The sequence below is a fragment of the Gouania willdenowi genome, chromosome 16 (genome assembly GCF_900634775.1).
Source record: "Gouania willdenowi chromosome 16, fGouWil2.1, whole genome shotgun sequence".
In the NCBI taxonomy this organism is placed as follows: Eukaryota; Metazoa; Chordata; class Actinopteri; order Blenniiformes; family Gobiesocidae; genus Gouania; species Gouania willdenowi.
In genome coordinates this window covers 22,427,099-22,447,767 of record NC_041059.1, presented here as the reverse complement: position 1 = coordinate 22,447,767, position 20,669 = coordinate 22,427,099, and the positions used below count along the sequence as shown (strand labels likewise).

The following is a 20,669-nucleotide window of genomic DNA, read 5'->3' as shown; positions in this document are numbered from 1 at the left end:
TCTGCAGATGCCTGATAATGATCCTGGTCATTTCAATCTGGTGTGTTGGAAGAGGGAAACGTCTAAAACATGGTGGATAAGGGCTCTTGAGGACCAGGATTGGGCACCCCTGCTGTAGCGCTTTGTTCTGCTCCTTTGGACCCTGAATCTCCGACCGGATGAGACAGAGGTGCAGGCAGTGAGCTGCCTTTTTGCGTAAATGGTTTTCATCTTGGGGAACTGACTGCACATGTGCAAACACATAAAAACACGCTATGGAAACAGAGGCAGAGCTGCAGTGTGCTTTTGGGAGAGGGCGTGGCCTCTTCCTGCCTTACAGCAAAGTGAGACTGAGCACCGTCTCTGCCGTTCCAGGAAATAGCAATGTTTAGTCATTTGGGCTATGAAACGCACAAAGTGCTGACACTTTCAAACTTATAGGTACTGTAGGCTATCGGAAATGGAAAAATAAACAATTTATAATTATATTATAAATAAAGCAAATAATCAAAATATCAATTCACCCTTGGATAGACACTGCCTACCTTACCTATCCTGACTGCACGTCACTGTGTGTCAGAGATGTTGCTCTTTTTGGTTGGATTCGAAATTTTTAACTTAAATATTGTTAATACTCTTCTGCGTTATTTAGGAATATTCAAAAAGACTTAAAGATATCCAATAATTAAAGCTTACAATGTGAATTCAAAATTGATTTAATTTGATTTCCATATAAACTATATTGTATTTGGTTCTGAGGTACTAGTGACTGATGTTACAGTGGTATGAAAAAGTTTGGGCACCCTTGTAAATGTTCATGATTTTCCTTAATAAATAATTGGTTGTTTGGATAACAAATTCCAGTTAAATTTATCATATAGGAAACAAACACAGTGATATTTGAGAAGTGAAATAAAGTTTATATGATTTACAGAAAGTGTGCTAGAATTATTTAAACAAAATTAGGTATGTGCATAAATGTAGGCACCCTTGCATCTTATTGATTTTAATACTCTTAGCACTAATTATTGGAACTCAAAATTGTTTTGGTAACCTCAGTGATCCTTGATCTCCATACACAGGTGAATCCAATCATGAGTCAGGGTATTTAAGTAGGAAAATTCTAGGTGTTTCCTCTTTGCATCTTCTCTGATTAGTGGCAACATGGGAGCCTCAAAACACCTCTCAAATGACCTGAAAACAAAGATAATTCAACATCATGGTTTAGGGGAGGGATACAAAAAGCTATCCCAGCGATTTAAGCTTTCAGTTTCAACTGTGAGGAACATTGTGAGGAATTGGAAGACCACAGGCACAGTTCTAGTTAAGGCCCGAAGTGGAAGACCAAGAAAGATCTCCGAAAGGCAGCGGCGCAGGATGGTGAGAACAGTCAGAGTCAACCCGCAGACCAGCTCCAAAGACCTACAACATCAGCTTGCTGCAGATGGTGTCACTGTGCATCGTTCCACTATTCAGCGCACTTTACACAAGGAGATGCTGTATGGAAGAGTAATGCGGAAAAAGCCTTATCTCTGCACACGCCACAAACGGGGTCGCTTGAGGTATGCTAAAGCACATTTGGACAAGCCAGCTTCATTTTGGAACAAGGTGCTGTGGACTGATGAAACTAAAATACAGTTATTTGGGCATAACCAGGGGCGTTATGCATGGCGGAAAAAGAACACAGCATTCCAAGAAAAGCACTTGCTACCTACAGTAAAGTTTGGTGGTGGTTCCATCATGCTGTGGGGCTGTGTGTCCAGTGCAGGCACTGGGAATCTTGTTAAAGTTGAGGGGCGCATGGATTCCTCTCAATATCAGCAGATTCTGGAGAACAATGTCCAGGAATCAGTGACAAAGTTGAAGTTGCGCCGGGGCTGGATCTTTCAACAAGACAATGATCCTAAACACTGCTCAAAATCTACTAAGGCATTCATGCAGAGGAACAAGTACAACATCCTGGAATGGCCGTCTCAGTCCCCAGACCTGAATATTATTGAAAATGTATGGTGTGCTTTAAAACGGGCGGTCCATGCTCGGAAACCATCAAACCTGACTGAACTAGAGATGATCTGCAGAGAGGAATGGTCCAAAATACCTCCCACCAGAATCCAGACCCTAATTGGAAGCTATAGGAAGCGTTTGGAGGCTGTTATTTCAGAAAAAGGAGGATCTACAAAATATTAAGTATTTTTTTTCTTTTGTGGTGCCTAAACTTATGCACATGCCTAATTCTGTTTAAATAATTCTAGCACACTTTCTGTAAATCGAATAAACTTTATTTCACTTCTCAAATATCACTGTGTTTGTCTCCTATATGATAAATTTAACTGGAATTTGTTATCCAAACAACCAATGATTTATAAAGGAAAATCATGAACATTTACAAGGGTGCCCAAACTTTTTCATACCACTGTATATTCAAATTTGCTTAATTAATACTATAATGGTACAGTACAAAAATAGGCCTTTGGGCTTGAGCCTATTTCTATTTTGGTTGCTGTCTGATCAATTATTTTGTATAAAATGTATCTTACTGTTGTTTTTAAGCCAAAACAAGGCATTCATTCATTCAATTATGCTTGACCATCACAATCTAATCTCAGGTTTAACTAATAGCTAAACATTTTTAGAAGATGAACACATAACATCTAGAGCTGTTTGTGCTTCCTGAATGCTAAAATAACCATAAAAAAACAATGTTGTTGTTTCTACTATTTAATCTATCAAAAATACCTAAATACATTGTTCCTCACTTTGCTACTTTCTCTTTTCTCATTTTTCATCAACTTTCTAATCACAAAAAGAAAATAATTTTGACAACACAAAGAAAATAGCATATGCAACCTTTCTCCAGCTTTTCTTCTTGTTTTCTGTCCTTGGATACGTGAGTGAGTCCTTCAAAGAAAATAACAGTTCGGCACTCGACAGTCCATCTTGTTGGCACTCCAGAATGTAGCATCAGTGGGAAAGACAAAGAGGACACAAGCGTCGCAGGCACTTATACACACTGACATAAAATTGTTAGTCCACCAAGAGAATCCAAGAATTTTGAGCATCCCTGAATGAACACTCTGCAGCATCCTTCACCCACCTGTCAGTGTACTATGAGACCATCATCATTGCACACAAAATGCAGCGTGTGCTGTTGTGACATACTTGACATTGTTTGGCAGGACCTAAACTATATTCAGTTTTATTCATAGCATTGATCAGAAAGTGAAAAATAGAAAATCCAAGATAAATAGGCATTCGCTATATTTACTCGTAGTTTGTGTACATGTAGGAGATCAAATGTTATGTTCTTATGATTAGCTTAGCTTTCTAATAATTGAATAGAAGAGACGCCTGAGTCAGTTCTCGATGGCAATGATGGTATCATTATTTTGCATTATCTTTTTAAAATGTTATAGAATGTTCAATGGCAAGTGGTGGTAATGGTCAAATGGTCACCGGTTCGAATCCAACCTGGGCCATCACTGCAAGTCCCTTAACCTTAATTGATTGTGTCGTACATTGCTTTGGATAAAAGTATCAGCTAAATTAAACTGTAATTGTAATTATTAATCAATTGTAGAAAAAATATTTGAACCCCATTTCAATTTAATACACAAGTCAATTCAATGTGCTTTACATGATTACAAAGAAATCATTAAACAGTTTAAAAATAACAACATTAAAATCAGCAGTAAGAACATTAAATTAGCAATATGTTTAAAACATGTTTGCTGTGAACCTTGGGCTCCACTATCTGACCATAGTTCTGAGAGACCTGCTGGGTTCATACCTGACTAACATCTCACTAATAGTACAGTATTATATACCAGCAGCATAACTTTAAAGTCTATTCTGAGGCTGACTGGGAGCCAGTGTAAATATTTTAATGTGTTCTGACCTCTTTGTTCTGGATAAGACCCGAGCTGCTGCGTTCTGAACCAGCTGTAGCTGTTTGATGAAGACCATTACAATAGTCCAGTCTGCTGGAGTTAAAAGCATGGACCAGCTTCTCCTGATCTTTCTGAGTCATGTAACATTTCACTCGGGAGATGTTCTTTAGGTGGTAGAAGACCGTTTTTAATGTTTAATTAGTTTCTAATGGATGTAATCTGACTGCTGAATGTCAGCTCTGAGTCATTCAGAATACCAAGGTTTCAGACTTGGTTTTTAGCTTTTAAAGATTGAGACTCTAAGTACTCATTGACAGCAGTCCTCTTTTCCCTGCTACCAAAGATAATCACCTCCATCTTGTCATAAAATCTAGTTTTGCCTTCCGTCGCAAGCTGAGCAGTTCCAAGCTCACAAAATGTTTACACCATCTTCTTTTTTTACACAAAAAAACACATAAGTCTGCCAATTTTTTCTGGAGTCTAAATAGTTTGATTAACCAAAACTATTAAAGTCTGTGTAAAACAGAAATAAATGTGTGTTATGAGTTTGTCACACCACAGAAACATTTATCATTGACTACTGAGCCAAATTTGAAAGATGAAAAAAAATGCTCAGTATATAAAATTAGGTCTCAAAATCAAGTAAAAACAAGCACTTCTCTCTGCTCTGAAACGCTGGGGGCGTGTCAGTTAGAGGCGCTGGAACCACGCCCACCCGCGGGAAGGGCACTGCCTTTGTGTACTGTTTCTATGGGAGAGAGCGGTGTGAAAGCGGCTCCAGTGTCGATAATGCTTCTAAAAGTGCTTGGATTGAGCCAAACGAGTCTGAGTCCGAATATGTGCATCTCTCACGGGTAGAGTCAGAACTGCACCCGCTAAAGGTGAAACACACAATCGCAATGCAAAAAAGTGCTCATTTCATGGAAATGTGGCACCAGCGGACATGTGTTATTCCCCGAGTCCAAATATGTGGTTTGTTTTCGGCTCAGGGCAGAATTGCGCCCGCTGAAGGCCGCGGAAGTTTGGTGTGCTTCAGCAGCAGGGTCGGCTTTATGCTAATTAGGGCTCCATTACGTAACGCGGCCTTCATTTCTGACCCACTCATTAAATCCTGAACACAGAAATTGGAAACACAGTTTGTGAAGCCCAGCTCCACAATTACAGTATTAATGGTTGAATGGCTTTGTACATGTATTAAGGAATACATTTATGACCTATTTATTGTGTTTAAAAGAAGATGTCAGAATTTGCTTTACACAGTCTTCATTGCATTTGCCACTGTTACTTTTTAGTACAAATGCTAAAAATGAAAAAGCAAAGCCAGGCAGAAACTCAACAAAGGTCACAATTATGCTTTTAACCCGATCGGGGATTACAAGGACACGATCCTCGCTTCATCTCACAGAACCACAAGGATAGCCTTGTTGCTCATGTATTATTATTATTTTTTTTAATCTTACTCTTTTATCACAACACATACTTTCTCTCATTCAAAGAGGATGACTGGAGGGTTAGCCTTGAACAGCAATTAGACGCGATGGCTGGATAGTCCTTCCTATGCATGTATTATTTGTTGTGTCTTCAGGTCTGGCCTTTAGTGATAATCATAATGCTGTTATTGCCAAGGCATTCATTTTAACTGCAATTATGTATGAATGTGAATGTATAGATGCCTCCATTACACATGCACTGCCTGTTTCCCATTCCGTTCCTTGTCTCGTTTGTTCCTCATACACACATGAATTACAAACACCAAGGCCTCCATGCCCATGGGAGTGTGACGGACAATCAGCTTGACAATCACAGAGTTATAGATGTTGTATTGCCAAGGGCTTGGATGCTGCTAGTCAAAGCATACACAGATGCACAAAAAAAAGCTCCTCTGAGGACGCATAAAGGAACCTTCCAATCACTGTGTCTGAGAGATACAAGGAGGGAGACGGAAACAGCTTTAGAGCCATACTCTGTAACTTTGGAATCAATCGGTTTCAAACATTGTTAGCAAATTTAGTGTTTTTTTTTATTCTATGTTAATTTAAAGTGCATAGTCTCTACAGTTGAACTATATGTGACCCTTGCTTACAAGTGGCTTTATTTTTCATTTATTTTACTTACAAACTTAGAAAAAGACTTTATTCCAATCAAGCCTCTAACTGGTGGTGAGTTATTGATAAGCAAACAGCTTTAACGGTAAAGGAATCGAGTGATCCAGAAACGGCTCATCAACACAATGTGAGCATAGATTTGGCAACCCATTTGTACATGTGATGACAACCTAAACATACACACACACACACACACACACACACACACACACACACACACACACACACACACACACACACACACACACACACACACACACACGCACACACGCACGGTGACGGAGTCACAGGTCAACCCAAAGTTTTACATATTGGACCCTCTCGTGCCAGATTTAGATCCGTGCTTTTTTTCATTCTTCTGAATACGTCACAGTTGGGGAAATCTCCTGATTGGTCGATGCGCCGCAATATGACCCGAAAGTTCAACAATCCCGACTCTTGCGTCGGTCGCGTTAGAGCTGGCGGAAGCACGTCAAAAGCTTCAAAACGTGCCGCACAGGAGGTGCGGGACGCTTAGCGGGACCTCTCCACGCTCCGAGAAGCGCATCCACCATATATTGTCTATGTAAACCTAACGCTTTCATTGCTTTCGACGCGTTTGGTGCGAAGACTCTTAAGTCACTTGACAGTTTCAACACATTCAGAAACTCTCCCTTACACAATGTCTTACTTATGCTTCCAGTTGGTCTGACATACTATAAATGTTAATTGGCTTTGTCCGGATACTCAAGAACCAATGGAGAACATGCAAACTGACACAGAAATACTATGCGGAGAAACTTAAACATCCTCAATTTGAGTAATTGTTTTTGAGCCACTCTTTTTGACCTACTAAATGTTTGAATTATTCCATATAATAAATTCTTACTGATTGAGAACATTTAAAGTACTTATGACCTGTTACTAATATTTGGCATTGATCTCATATTTTGATTGTTATTTTTATTTCAAAATAGAACTGAGATTTAGAGTACAGGATTCAGCTGCTACATTTTGTGTGCATGCATGTTTTTTTTTTTTAATTTGTTGCTACGTCCAAAGACTTCACTTAGTGTTTTCTGCCACGTCTCTGTTTTGATATGATGCTTACTAACGTCTGATTCCCTAAAGAGCCTACGGGCTGCTGTCATAGGCCTCATACTCTTGTGTGTGTCAGAGAGACATCTATCTGTCTCTGGTCTGACAAACTGAATATGTCACACTGGTGGCACACTTGACTGTCTTTCCTGTCTTGCAGTTAGCTTAGAGAAAACAATCATCAGTTTGTGTGTGTACTATTTAATTTTTTTTTTGCGTTACTGCTTATTTATCATTTTTGTAATTGTGTCATTATCCACTCTGCTGTGTTGAAAAGCTAATGTGTGTAGGCGGGAGCTGTCACACAACATCATAATGTCCGGAGAACTGCTGAGAAGGTAGCCATGATTAGAACAGCTGAATGTGACGGCACATCAGTCAGTCATTGAGCTTCTCTTTACTTCATTGTGTGTTCAGTCAGCTTTAAGTTTTACTCTGCAAAGGCTTCTTATTCTAGCTGGAGAATGTCAATGTTTATATGTTGTGAATTGAGTAGATAGGGTTCAATTTTTGGTTTTTACTTTTAATTCCAGCTTCCTGCATTTGAACATGAAACAAATAAATTAAATGTGTTAAAATGCAAACAATATTTTTGGATAAATTGCACCATTTGAGGATTATGTTTTCCATAAAAAATTTGTCTTTTTGTGATTATGATTTTACTATATGCACAATATAAGATGAGTTGTTACTCCTGCACACTTAAAAAACACAATAATGTAATGTCATACATTGTATCCCAACAGTAAAATTAGTGTCTGAATGTCTATATACTGTTGAGGAATAATTTATAATAATAATAATAATAATAATAGAATAATAATCTGTTTGGACACAATAAAACATACTGTAGTATTCAGAATCATCAGATTTATTTAATTAATAATCACACCGGCATTTTTAGTGTGAAACAATCTTTTTTTGAAAAAACAAATCTATCAAACATTTTTTCGATTGTACGGATAGCAGTAATAGAACATATTAATAACGCTGATATTGTGAAATACAACTTGCTACAACTTTAATGAGAAGTGTGAGGATGAGAGGATGCACAGACATGTTTGGCTGAATCACGTCTTTAATCGTTTTCCACTCAAAGTCTCGTTCTGCATTTTGTTTTTATGTTTGCATCAAGCAGTTTGGCTAATGCAAAGCAATTCAGCTCTTACAATATTTGGGCTTTTTTGATGAGATTGTTTTTCACCCTTAGAGGGTATTCTTATAGAGGCCAATGTGTAATTTTAGCAATGCATGGAGGCTCCTGACTGCTGGTCGATTTATATTATAGTTTCCAATGTTATCATGCTGTTTTTAATTTTTATTGGTACCTGTACCCCACTTTTGGAACCTAGAGCCTAATCTTTAAAAGTAAAAATGTATAAAAATGTTTTTTTAAAAAAAAAAAACTTAGCATTATTGACCTTGACCTTCAATATATAAACGCAAAAGTGATCATGACAATTAAAGGAGTAATGTACTCATAGAATCTGTGACCCAGGGTTTTTCAGCAAAACTTTGGCCTCAGGTTGCTTTTTTCCCCTGTAGTGGATCTTGATGACTTGTTGCCCTGGTAACACAGAAAAACTGTTACAGTGACATCTTCACAGACAGAAAACCACTTGTTTACTTTTTGTCAACATAATCAAAATGTGCATGAGAACTGTTTAAAACTAGATTTAGATGTATTAGCTTTTTCATTTTGTGAAAGTTGCTTATTCAAATACTTGTATTCACATTATATGGAAAGACAAAAATGGACAATTCCTCAGCTCTGTTCAAAGAGAGGCTTGATGAAGGTTAGCAGAGCCAAAAACAAGCAGGAGGTCTGGCTAGAAGCCCCAAGTCATGCACTAACACATCCACACACCGTGAGATAGCAGCAAATATCAGTGGAACTGCTGCCTGTTTTTCACTTTCTCTTTGTAGGATCTCGTTTGTGGATAAAATATCAGTTCAATTCTTTTGATATCCGTCTACGGGTAGTCTTACTTCTACATTGCCAAATACTTTCCAAAGAGTAATAATAATTAAAAAAAAACTCTTATTCTTCTCTTATTTTTGAATGTGTCTATTTGAAGTTCTGTAAAATTGAAGCATTGAAACGAAATGTTAAAGTTAAAGAAGCAAGACTTTCAATAGTACTTCACAATATTTGATCAATTCAAAGTCAATCTTTTGTGATTTTATGGAAGGTCACATGCACTTATTACCTCCCATTAATTGCAAAATTCCTTTTGTGGTAATCCACAAATGCTATCTTAGTTACTTTAAGAAATAACTCCAAACTGTTTATTCAGTATTCATTCAAAAGTTTTACTTTTGACATTGAGGTTAAAATAAAAAGGTGGAATCAACATGGCTGCCTTCCCTATATCCCTGAAGAAGCTGTTCAAAGAGAATGTTCAAAAGATCAACATTTCTCTCCTTTTAGTCCTGTTAAAACACTTCTCACAGCAATTCAATTCAACTTTATCTGTATAGCGCAAATTACAACAAAAGTCATCTCGAAGTGCTATCAAAATATACAATTTGTAAGAAAAAAGAAAAAACTTTACAAATCATGAACAAGCATCAGCGACAGTGGGAAGAAACAACTCCCATTTAAAAGGTAGACATTTCCAGCAGAATCAGGTTCAGAGGTGGCAGCCATCTGCTTCGACTGGTTGGGGTTCGTGGACAGAAGGGGGAACACAACAGGATAGAGATAGAACATCAGAGTGTCCCAGACTAGTTGAGCCATGAACCACAGATCAGAAACTGTCAGCTCCAGCGTTAAGACACCTAAAACAGAAAAGAGAGAGAGAAGGGCGAGGAGAAGGCACAGACTGTGGAAAAACATGATACAGGAATACAGTGGAATGATAATGAGTGTGGGGTGGGCATCAGTGTAACTAGCTTATTTTTTTTTTTAGCTCGTTAGAAAGGCGACAAATCTCTTCCCGTAGATTGGTAATTTCCTTGTTGGCGCTTAGTAATAAAATGTCTATCTCTGACGGTGGCTGAGGATCGGGATCTCCACGGTCTGTAGATGTGGCCATCAGCAACAGTATTACAGCTAACAAAGTTCAACACTACAAGATTCTGTACAATTTTGGAGGGGATCTGAAACCCTATACAGATTCTGGATCAGTTTGAAAACGTAATCAGTGATGAAATTTCAAATAATTTATTTCTCAGTTGATAGTAGGCCATCTTTATCTCATTTATATATATTTATATTTATGAATCTGGATCGCATCCAAAGTTTTTTAAATAAGAGTGCCTATGCATTTGGACCTACTGTATGATTATTAATGAGGATAGGACTTTCTTTCTGGCAAAGAGGATATTTGGCACTTAGCGAAGGTTTGCGCTGTCTGAGTGTTTCTTGTTATAAGAATTTATAAAGGGTGAAAAAGCACAGTGACTGGAAGTACCATATATAGGACAGTGCAAAATGAGTTCAGTGTAGACAGATAAGTAAAAAGTAGTGGTTCATTAGAAAAGAGACAGAAAAAGGGAAGGAAATGTATATTGAGTGGGAGAGATGAGTTGGTGTTGTAAAAGGCTGTAAGCTACTTCTCAGCAGTCGGGGGAGCACAGTTCAGGGGTTGAGGGTCAGTTTGTTATATTACCAAGAAAAAGTTGATCTACTTCCTGCTAGACGTCTGGTAATATTACGCCTTTCACTCAAGTAAAGTCAATGTTTTTATAATTGCCTCCTAAAGTTGTTCTTTAACACAATGTTAGAAAAACTGATTCACATTCTACCTTGTTGAAAAATTAATCTTTAAGATTTAGGTGTGATACTTTTGCACATTTACTTTTCTGGCTAACAAATAGACTTACCAAAGAAAATCATTAGTATTTCACCCATCCTGTTCTGTGTTGAATGTCTTTGCCCCCAGGGTTATGTACGTTCTCCCTGCCAGTTTTTTTTTTTTTTTTAAGCAGGCCTAGTTTATCACCATAAAACTGCAGCTGGGTGATCAACACTTCTGCAGTCCCATATGCACTAAATGTTACGTTTTGAATGTAGACCCAAAAGCAGTCAAGGGAGCTAAATTGAAGGGTTTAACATTTTATTGCAAAGCTTGGTATAGATGGCTGACTGGTGGGCAGGTAGAGACTGAGTGGAGGAGACTGATGCAAATAATCTGGTTCTGTATGCAGACTGCTAGAGTGGTTTGCAGGTGAAACAGACTGGAGATGACACCGGTGGAAATCTGGACAACAGGAGAGAAAATCCGTCAGAACTCACAGGACAAAACACTGGAAAAAAACTGTAACAAATGTTGAAAGCAGCCGATCGTAGCTACCACTTCAGTAGACAATAATTTGGTGATGAGTAGAGTTGAAACAAGGGTCTTGTACTGAGGCAGATGAGAAGTTGAGCTGCAGGTGTGAGTAGTCACCAAGTGCTTGATTGAAGAAGCCACGCCCCCCAAAGAGAGACACGCAGAAAGACAAAGGGGGAGGAGACCCAAGGGAACACATAGGGAAACAGGATCACAGCCCGAGCCGTGACACGAAACTCTTCTAAAAACATACGACCAAAATGTTTTGGAAATGTTCCTTTTTTCCCTACCCAGTTCACAAATGTATTCCCTGTTGATTCTTAAGCCTTTTTTTTGCCTCAAATGTTTAAAATTCAAAGCCGCAATTCCATCATGATGCTTGCCACGCTGTGGATTAGTTATCAATTAAACTTACGATCCCGCAAATCTGGAGTGGATCTGCAGTGCATCATGGGACTCCATTCTCCGGCTGACAGAGTAAATAAACGACTCACCCTGCAAACACACACTGGCCTTGTTGGGTTTGCTGCAATATTTAACCAACAAATGGGCAAATACAAATTCAGATGTAGACTCTCCGGTGTACAGATGCACTGTCAAAACAGAGCAGCTTGATGAAACTAAACACAATGGATGTGTTGGATAGATATGTAGAAGTCATAATGTGAGGCACAAAGGTGCATGCAGGCCTTCAGCTTTACTTTGCTTTGCTCCCTCCAGATTTCTTATTATGTTTGGAAATGACCAAACTAAGGGAAAAGGTTTGTCACCTTTCTAACGAACTAAAAAAAGAAAGATGAACTACTCATCAAGTATAGGAATGTCCCGCGTGATGTCACACCAACTGGAACAGCCATTTTGACTGTATAGAAAATGCTGAACCGCCTGTGATACTGCTGCTCGTCGCAAAATATTCCTATCGGTGCTCCAGGAACGGGCGCGGTGGCTCGACCTCCCTAATTTCTCCGACGGGGAGAGAAGTCACATCCTGGACTGGCCCATAGTCCTGGAGGGGCTCTTTGGCTCTGCGCTGGCCTCCATGCAGCGACGATATGACGACAAAGCCCTCCGCCTCTGTCTTCCTCGGAAATCCCCGGCCCCGTGCGACGGAAGGCATTCCCGCAAACTGCTCCTCGGGGTTTGGCTGTGCCGGGCCGGCACAATCAGCACACACAGGCTGGAAGAAGAAGAGGATGGCCTGATCGCTCTCCTCTCCTCCGATGAAGCAGCTGGATTATTTTCGTCCCTCAGCTCCACCTGTTCAGCTTTCATACATGCACTCCACTACCACGGCAAGGTCCTGTGACAGTCGGGAGAGACGGACATGTTCTACGGGAAGTTCGGCTATTAGCACCCCCTCCCCATGTCCACAAGCACGCAAACATGTTCTAATAAAAGTGACATGTGCCATGCTGACACACCCAGGCCGAGGGCGCAACAATTGAAAGCAAAATCTGTCACAATAAGCAGCGCGGTGACGGCACCTGCTGTCCCCCACTGGACGCTCCCGGTCACTTTAGCAAGCCCACACCTACTCCTCTGTTTCCTCAAACTACACTTATTATTGGTGATTCAATAACTATGAACATTAGATTATTTAATGCCATCACACACTATATTCCAGGAGATACAGTTCACACTATCTTAAACAAACTTGATCAAATGTTACCCATGCTGCCAGCAACTGTTAACAAAATAGTGTTACATGTAGGGATGAACGATACCACCCGCAGTTTTTCATTCTAGCTTATCAGTTACCCCAAAAGCCAAACTTAACCACAATTAATTTGAAAGCCTCTCTCTTGAAATTTGTATCCCCAAAAATAAAATAGAAAAACCAATCTTGCTGGTTGTAGTTTATCATCCTGGTCCATATTCAGAATTTCTCTCTGAATTCTCTGACTTTCTCACTGATCTGGTGCTGAGCACTGATAAATCTATCATAGTGGGTGACTTAAACATTCACGTTGATGATGAAAACAACAGCCTCAATAAATTATTTACCTCACTATTAGATTCAGTCGGCTTTCCACAAAATGTAAACAAACCAACTCATTATCTTAATCATATCACAATATATCCTCAAAATCCTATTCCTTCAGATCATTTTTTTGTTATCCTTTGAATTCAGAATATCAGCTTGCTTAAACTCTGAGAGAAGAGTACACTATAGTAGATCACTGTTTAAAAAAGCAGTAAGGAGATTTAAAGATTATTGTAACTCTTTACTGTCAGGATGTCCCATTAACTCACTAAAAAGTCTCCAGGTAATTCAGAATGCTGCAGCCAGAATACTAACAGGTACTAACAGTAGAGATAATATTTCAGTTTAAAATCCTCCTGTTGACATACAAAGCTCTACGTGATCAAAGTCCTGTATATCTTAAAGACTTGTTAGTGCCCTATCATCTGGGCAGAACACTCCGCTCAAAGTTTGCTGGTTTTCTATTAGTTCCTAAAGTGTTGAGCAGTAGAACAGGAGGCAGAGCTTTCAGCTACCAGGCCTCTCGCCTTTACAATCAACTCCCAGTTTTAGTATGGGAGGCTGCTACCCTCTCCACCTTTAAGGCTAAACTCAAAGCCTGCTTATCTGCTGAAGCGTACACCATATAATAGAATTAACTTAACAGCTAGAGCGAACATGGGCTCGTCTGTAAACGGTCTCCTTTACAGACCTTGGAGTCGCTGTTAGCTTACCAATAAACGGGAAGAATTTGAATTCTGATGTAGCTGGTCATGATTTACAGTCAGTATAAACAGGACTGAATCATAACATTACCTAACCACTATAGCTTGTTTGTAAATGGTCGCATTTACAGACCTTGGAGTCGTAGATTAGTTTACCAATAAACGGGAAGAGATTTGTCGCTTTTATAGTAAGTGTTGACTAGGCCACTGGGAGTGAGGCCCAAGGCCAAAGCAGGCTGACTTGACAATTTCTGTATCATGTTTTTCTGCAGTCAGTGCCTTCTCCGCGCCCTTCTCTCTCTTTTCTGTTTCAGGTGTCTTGAAGCTGGAGTTGACGGTTCCTGATCAATGATTCACAGCTCAACTTGTCTGGGACACTCTGATGGTCTATCTCTCTATCTTGTTCTGTTCCTCCTCCTGTCCACTAACCCCAACCAGAGATTTCTTCCTGTTAAAGGGAAGTTTTTTCTTCCCACTGTCACTAAATGCTTCTTCATGTGGATTTATTTGGGGTTTTTCTTCTTATTATTAATATTTTGATAGAGCTATGAGATGACGTTTGTTGTAATTTGCGCTATATAAATAAAGATTGATTGATTGATTGATTATGTGCTTTCACTCTGTTCATCATATGCCATCCTGTGTTATTTCCTCTGACTAGTTGTCTGTAACAAACCAAGAAAGCCTTGATGACAATCCACTGAAATTATAAAGGACATATCAGAGTATATGAGCATATTTTCAAACCATCATTATGGTATTTATTTGTTTTCTAATATAAGCACAGAAAGAAAGTAGAGGTTTGCACATACCTACATCATTAGTAACAGTTTTTCACATGGCAAATGCGGGTAAAATAGTGTTTTTGTGTTCATAGAAGTCTAATCCTGCAGCAGTTTGTCTATAAACTAAAGGAACAAACGCTTCTATTCAGTAATAATGATCAAAGAATGTGTCTTCCGCCCCATTGTGTTTTACCTCAAAACTTGAAAAGCGATTTGTTTGATCTCTTGTTTTTAAGTCCGTCAGGATGCCTGTATACAGGTGGAAGACTTGCACACACACTAAAATCAGTTACGAACAGATGAGAGGGGGTTATAGTGGAATGAAGTGAGGCATGAACAACAAAGAAAGCGCCCAGAGACAGCAGTCAGGGATGGAAGCAAAAGGATAAGTATGAAGAGAAAAGAGCATAGAATATGGGTGTCTGCAAAAATGGAAACACCCAGGGCAATATGTCAGAGCCATTACTTCTAAGGCTCTGACATATTGCTAAGGATATGATCAGTCAGCACAGGTTTTCAGTGCAGGGCTCATCAAATGCAAATACTGCCCACTGAGCTCACAGGACACTCAGGTCTCAACATTTGGAAATATTTTGCTGATGTATTTCTTATTTTAGTAATCTGCAGAACTGCTGGCTTGGATCTTGACTTTCACTAACGGTTCCTCACACGACATGAATGTTTGCCTGTTGTCAAGTGCCAGGATGCCATGGGGCTTTTTTTAGTTAGCGTTTAATATACTGCAGGTTCTACCTGTAATGACGAAACCTTAACATACAGTGCTTCAAAAATAAATGGAACACATGATCATCACAGCATAGCCCCAACTCGGTCATACTTAACTCTGGAAATCAACGTGTTCTGTCAGAAAGCATAAATAATATTGCTCAATTTCACTTGCTGTTTTATAAAAGGTACAGACAACAGATGGAAAGAAAGGCAATTAGCTGGACAAAGGCTGTGTTTGAAATGCCATACTCCGTTCTATGAACAATGAGTAGTTGTGCACCATGCAATATGCACAACTACAACTTCACATCTCACTCTTACTTTTAAATAATCAGCTCTTCCCCACCCTTTTCATTTTTTTTTATCTTGAGTCTCTCCTTCCCATTATGTTGATCCATCTATGCTCTATAATTATTTGGTGTTTATAACCCATGGGATTTTTTTTTTATTGTGGAATAGGAAACTTTTGTGTAAGAAAGCAACACCCCCCCCCCCAGAATTAGCTCATTTTTCTTTGGTGACTTACCCTTTAGGTTTAGCATTGGATTACACTAATATCTAATGGCAGATGCTAGGTTCTGCCAGTTTATCCTTTGGCATTGGCCGATTGGGTGTTGGTCACTGTGAACCAATGGATCCAGAGGTAAACCTTGAGCTACTGGGATTACATCCTTAGACCGCTGTTCAAATTTTCAGCGCATGATATTGTCTCTGGATTCTTTCTGCATGTATGATGAAAACCAAACTCATTTGGCTTTTTTCTCTCTGCAGTTACTAGGAGATAAAGGTGTTAACAACTAGACTTGTTCCCTAACATATAATTTATTCTTTGTCTGGTGTTCTGAGTAATGTTTAATTAGCTGAGACTTTTTGCTATAGAGACCAGATCAGGAGATTACATTAGAATCCATCATCAAGTCTTAAGTACAGTATGCTCTGTTGATGGAGGCAGCAGTTATAGACATTCGCCATACTTACTATTGATTACCCCACAGTAGGAATTTTCTTGAGAAATCCACAAAAGCTGAAACTCTATTGATCTGATTTTCTACTTTGATATTAGATATGATTAAAACCTGTCCATAGGAATCATTTTTAGGTTTTCCACTGAAAAATCCTTTGTAAATGTGTTCTATAAAAAAGTGAACTATGTAATTGATAAATATTTTTGCAGAAATGTGCTGCAAGAACATTGATGCAGTCATGATTTCATTATTTTTCTAAGATTAAATATTGTGATGATGGAACACTTGAATCTAAACGTGATAAGATACAGTATCTCTGGGTTCAAATCCATCCGGTTACAGCTTGATTTATGCCAACATTGATTTCTTACACATTTTTTTCATGTTTTTCTTTATCTTTGAGTCAACAACTTTCTACAAATAATGTCCTCTTTTTGTTGAATGCTACATTTCTTAAAGAGACGGCCTTGGTTTATTGGACTTTGTAAAGATTTAAATTGACTGTTCTGTTTAGCGTGCAGTTAAACGGAATCTTGTGCAAGCTTATTTTCCTCTCGATTCATTTTGTTCTCTTCTCTCTTTTGTAAGGACCTCAGATGAATAATGGTGGCTATCCTGCCTGTAAAGCAGTGAACCTGAAGTGGTGCAGAAACCTTGAGATCGTAATCAAATGGTGTACTGCAGTAACATAAAACATGAAAGAGCAAAGCCTTCATTGAATTTTGGATCCTGATGAATAGAAGCATGAGGAAGCTTGTTTGTGTTGAATTTGAAGTGATGAGATGTGTGGTCCTCGAACATAACCTGTGTAACAAAGGCTGCCAATACACATATCTGGTGTGTTGCACGGTAAAACATTAATGATGGTTTTTCATATTTACCAGGAGAACACTGGCAAATGCTTTAGTTGGTGACAAGACTGACCCTTGTATTTTCAGTTCATGTTCTAATCAATTTTCCACTCTCTCTCTCTCAAGTACCCACTGTAGTTCCATTGCGTACCCCTAGGGGTACATGTACCCCATTTGAGAAACACTGCCTTAAGGCTGGCCCACACTACAGGATTCTTGGGCCAATTTTTGTCCTGATCTCCCCCTTACCATCAAAGCCAGCAAAGGCCCGATTGTCAGATGTTTGCAAATGTCATCGTGTCTGATTTCTATGTAATGTGGGTGTGGGGGGTGTTAAGAGTGCTTTTGTCCGGTCAGGTTGGCTCGGAAAAGCCCAGACGGAGGGAGCATAGATAATGAACATGTTTAATATTTGCGACTACAAATCTTGTAGTGTGGGGTGCTCTGAGAGGCGCAGAGCACACGCAGTGTGTAATGACACGCGTTTTGGAACAAAAGCCAATTTAAACACAAGCTAAATCAGACAACTGACGGAAGAAGAAGTTAAAACAAATCAATCAATCAATCAATCTTTTATTTGTATAGCGCCAAATCTTAACCAATGGTATCTCAAGACACTTTACAGTAGAGCAGTCTTAAGGACGGACTCTTCATTTTATGGATACACACATATGCATATATACGTATATACACATACATATGTATCCCACACCCAACATGAATTCATCAACAAAACCATAACCAAAACCATGTCACCGGTGAGGAATAAAGTCTCTTGGACCTCCGAAATGCAAGACCAACTGGTTGATTTTTTTCAAAAAGACAGAGGGCATAAACAACCATCATAGCCTGTTCTTAGTTGTCCGTCATGTTTGTTTAGACCGAAGTCACATTTTACCACGCGAAAATTGGAACTTTGAGCGTGAACAACCGGATACTTGGCGGTAGAATCGGTTAGTGTGACGTGTTCTCGATTATGCACACCACACACTATAAGATTAGAAAAGGCAGAACCTGTATGATCTGTCTTCTGTTATCTAGTGTGGGGTTTCTAAACCTGTGAAGATTTAGAAAAGCCTGTAGTGTGTGCCAGTGTTTAGTCAGTCAAATCATACTAAATTTGGGGGAGGAGTTATTGGAAAAAAATGTATTCCTTAATAATAAAGTACACGGAAAAGAATAGTAAGGATGCTATACATCCTCACTAATAAAACCAAGCTGCTCCCCTTTGGAAATAAAGCCACAAAATCTAAAGAACCACAGTGTTTCTCTGTTGATCGAAAGCCCCTCCCCTCATGTTAAAATTCTGGCTGTCATCCCTCGATAGCTCCCTACCATTCCAGTCCAGTCCCACATTAATAATGTTACCCAGTAAGCATACTTCCATCTATGCCATATATATAATACATCTCCGCCCCTTACACCGCCTCCAGCCGTGTGCACAGCCTTGTCACTTCCTGCATAAATGACTGCACCTCACTCCTATTTGACCTTCCTCATAAATCCCTCCATAAGTTTGAGTCGGTTCAGAACTCCACGGCTTGAATCATCCTTTCACCACATCCCCCAGTCCTTCTGGAATTACACTAGCTCCCAATCAAACACCGCATCATATCCAAGATCCTTCTGTAAACATTTAAGGCCGTCCACAACCATTATAGCTCCTTCCTGTCAGTCTGATCTCGTCCATATTGCCACCTCCACTCGCTCTCTCAGATCATGTGATCCAACAATGCAAACACTGCCCTGTTCCAGTCCAAACATCAAACCCCACCTGTTAAAAAAATACTGCGCTGTGAATTTTAATCTGATTTTTATTTTTGTAATATAATAAACTGACTGTCATGTTCACTGTCAGTCAGGTTTATGTGAGTTTTTATGCTTGGATACAAAACAAAAGAGAAACACACACACACAATTTTTTTTTTAAATGTGCAGACATTGGATGAGAAACTAAACACTGACTCACACAGATGGATGGATCAAAGCACATTTTCAAACTGCTGTGAGGAACGAGTATTTTATATGCCAATAAACCTGTCTGATATTTATTGTTGAAGATCCATTTTCCATCTGTTTATTTTCATTTTATTTCTTCATAGATTGGAGAGAGACAATGTGTGTTGGTGACAGAGGAGTCGTTTGATGCACAGTATTACGTGGCTCACAACAAGTTCTACGAGCAGGTAAGACAACAAGAATGCAAGAAAATAATAGCTGAATTTAGTAAGCTTTCATTAGTTAATTTCCACACAGACTGGAATGAAAAGTGCGTTATTAGGGACAACAAATAAATAAATTACATTTTTATGCCCTTAAGGCTGGGATACACTGTGCGATTTTTTCAATCGTTGTACTCAGCTCCAGCTCAAACTGTGCGACTCTGGTGCAGAGCCTGAATGTGCGCAGCTCACGATTCATGTTTTCACACTGTACGGACCGAGACACTGACACGATCTGACTGCTCACACTGTACGTTCATGTCCGACATGTCGGGGTCTTGTTTCCGGAAGTGCAACGTACAAATTAGAAGAAGAAAAAGAACTATGAAGCGTTTCCATTAAAACAGACGAAAAAGAAGAATCCGGAAGTGTTGAGGCACTCGCAAAAAGAGCTTTAAAAAAGAAAAGACGGCGATGTGATGGACCAGGAGCTGGCTGGACAGACGTGGGCAATACAGTCCGTCAATTTTACAGCGGTCCTACGGTGTCAGTGCAGTCAGTTTATGGTAAGCCGGTCCGTGGTACTGCTTCAACTGTGAGATACCCTCACGAGGAGCATAAACATGTTTGATTTCCTTACGACCATATGATTGCTGATCGGGAGCTGGTCGTGAGGTGTTCATCGCTTCTCGTGACGCGATGCACAACACACGATTTAGCTGAGACTCGCACGATCCCACAAAATAGACACCCAAGTCAAAAATCGGCTCTAAATGGGCTTAAAACTGCACAGTGTATCCCTGCCTTTAGGTAAACAAATGATGTATGTGTTGCCCTGTTCCACAGTTTCATGTTCAAACCTAAGGTATAAAAAAAACCCAAAGTAAAGTTTCATTGGTTGTTTTTCAATATTTGTCTTGATTTAAAAGCTTTTCATGCAGCTAAACTATAGCTGTCACAACATCAAAGCAAGAATGCTATTGGAAAATAGACCTGAATACAATATTGTAACATAGTCCAGGTGGTTCTTAAATAAGCTTGATGGAAGCGTCCTATTCTGGACTCCTAGTCATGTTACACTATCTTTTAAATAACGAACCCTCAAACTATATGTTCACCTGTCTTAAAAAACATGAAACAAATAAAACACATAGGTTACATTGG

General features: G+C 39.2%; 1 protein-coding gene across 1 annotated transcript in view; it reads left to right on the top strand.

The window, feature by feature from the left end:
• cdkal1 (CDK5 regulatory subunit associated protein 1-like 1) overlaps positions 1–20,669 on the top strand; it is a 259,308-nt gene that overhangs the window by 217,538 nt on the left and 21,101 nt on the right. Inside the window, exon 12 of the mRNA XM_028471816.1 lies at positions 19,446–19,529. Coding sequence (XP_028327617.1) covers positions 19,446–19,529 — 84 coding nt within the window. The remainder of the gene's footprint in view (positions 1–19,445; positions 19,530–20,669) is intronic.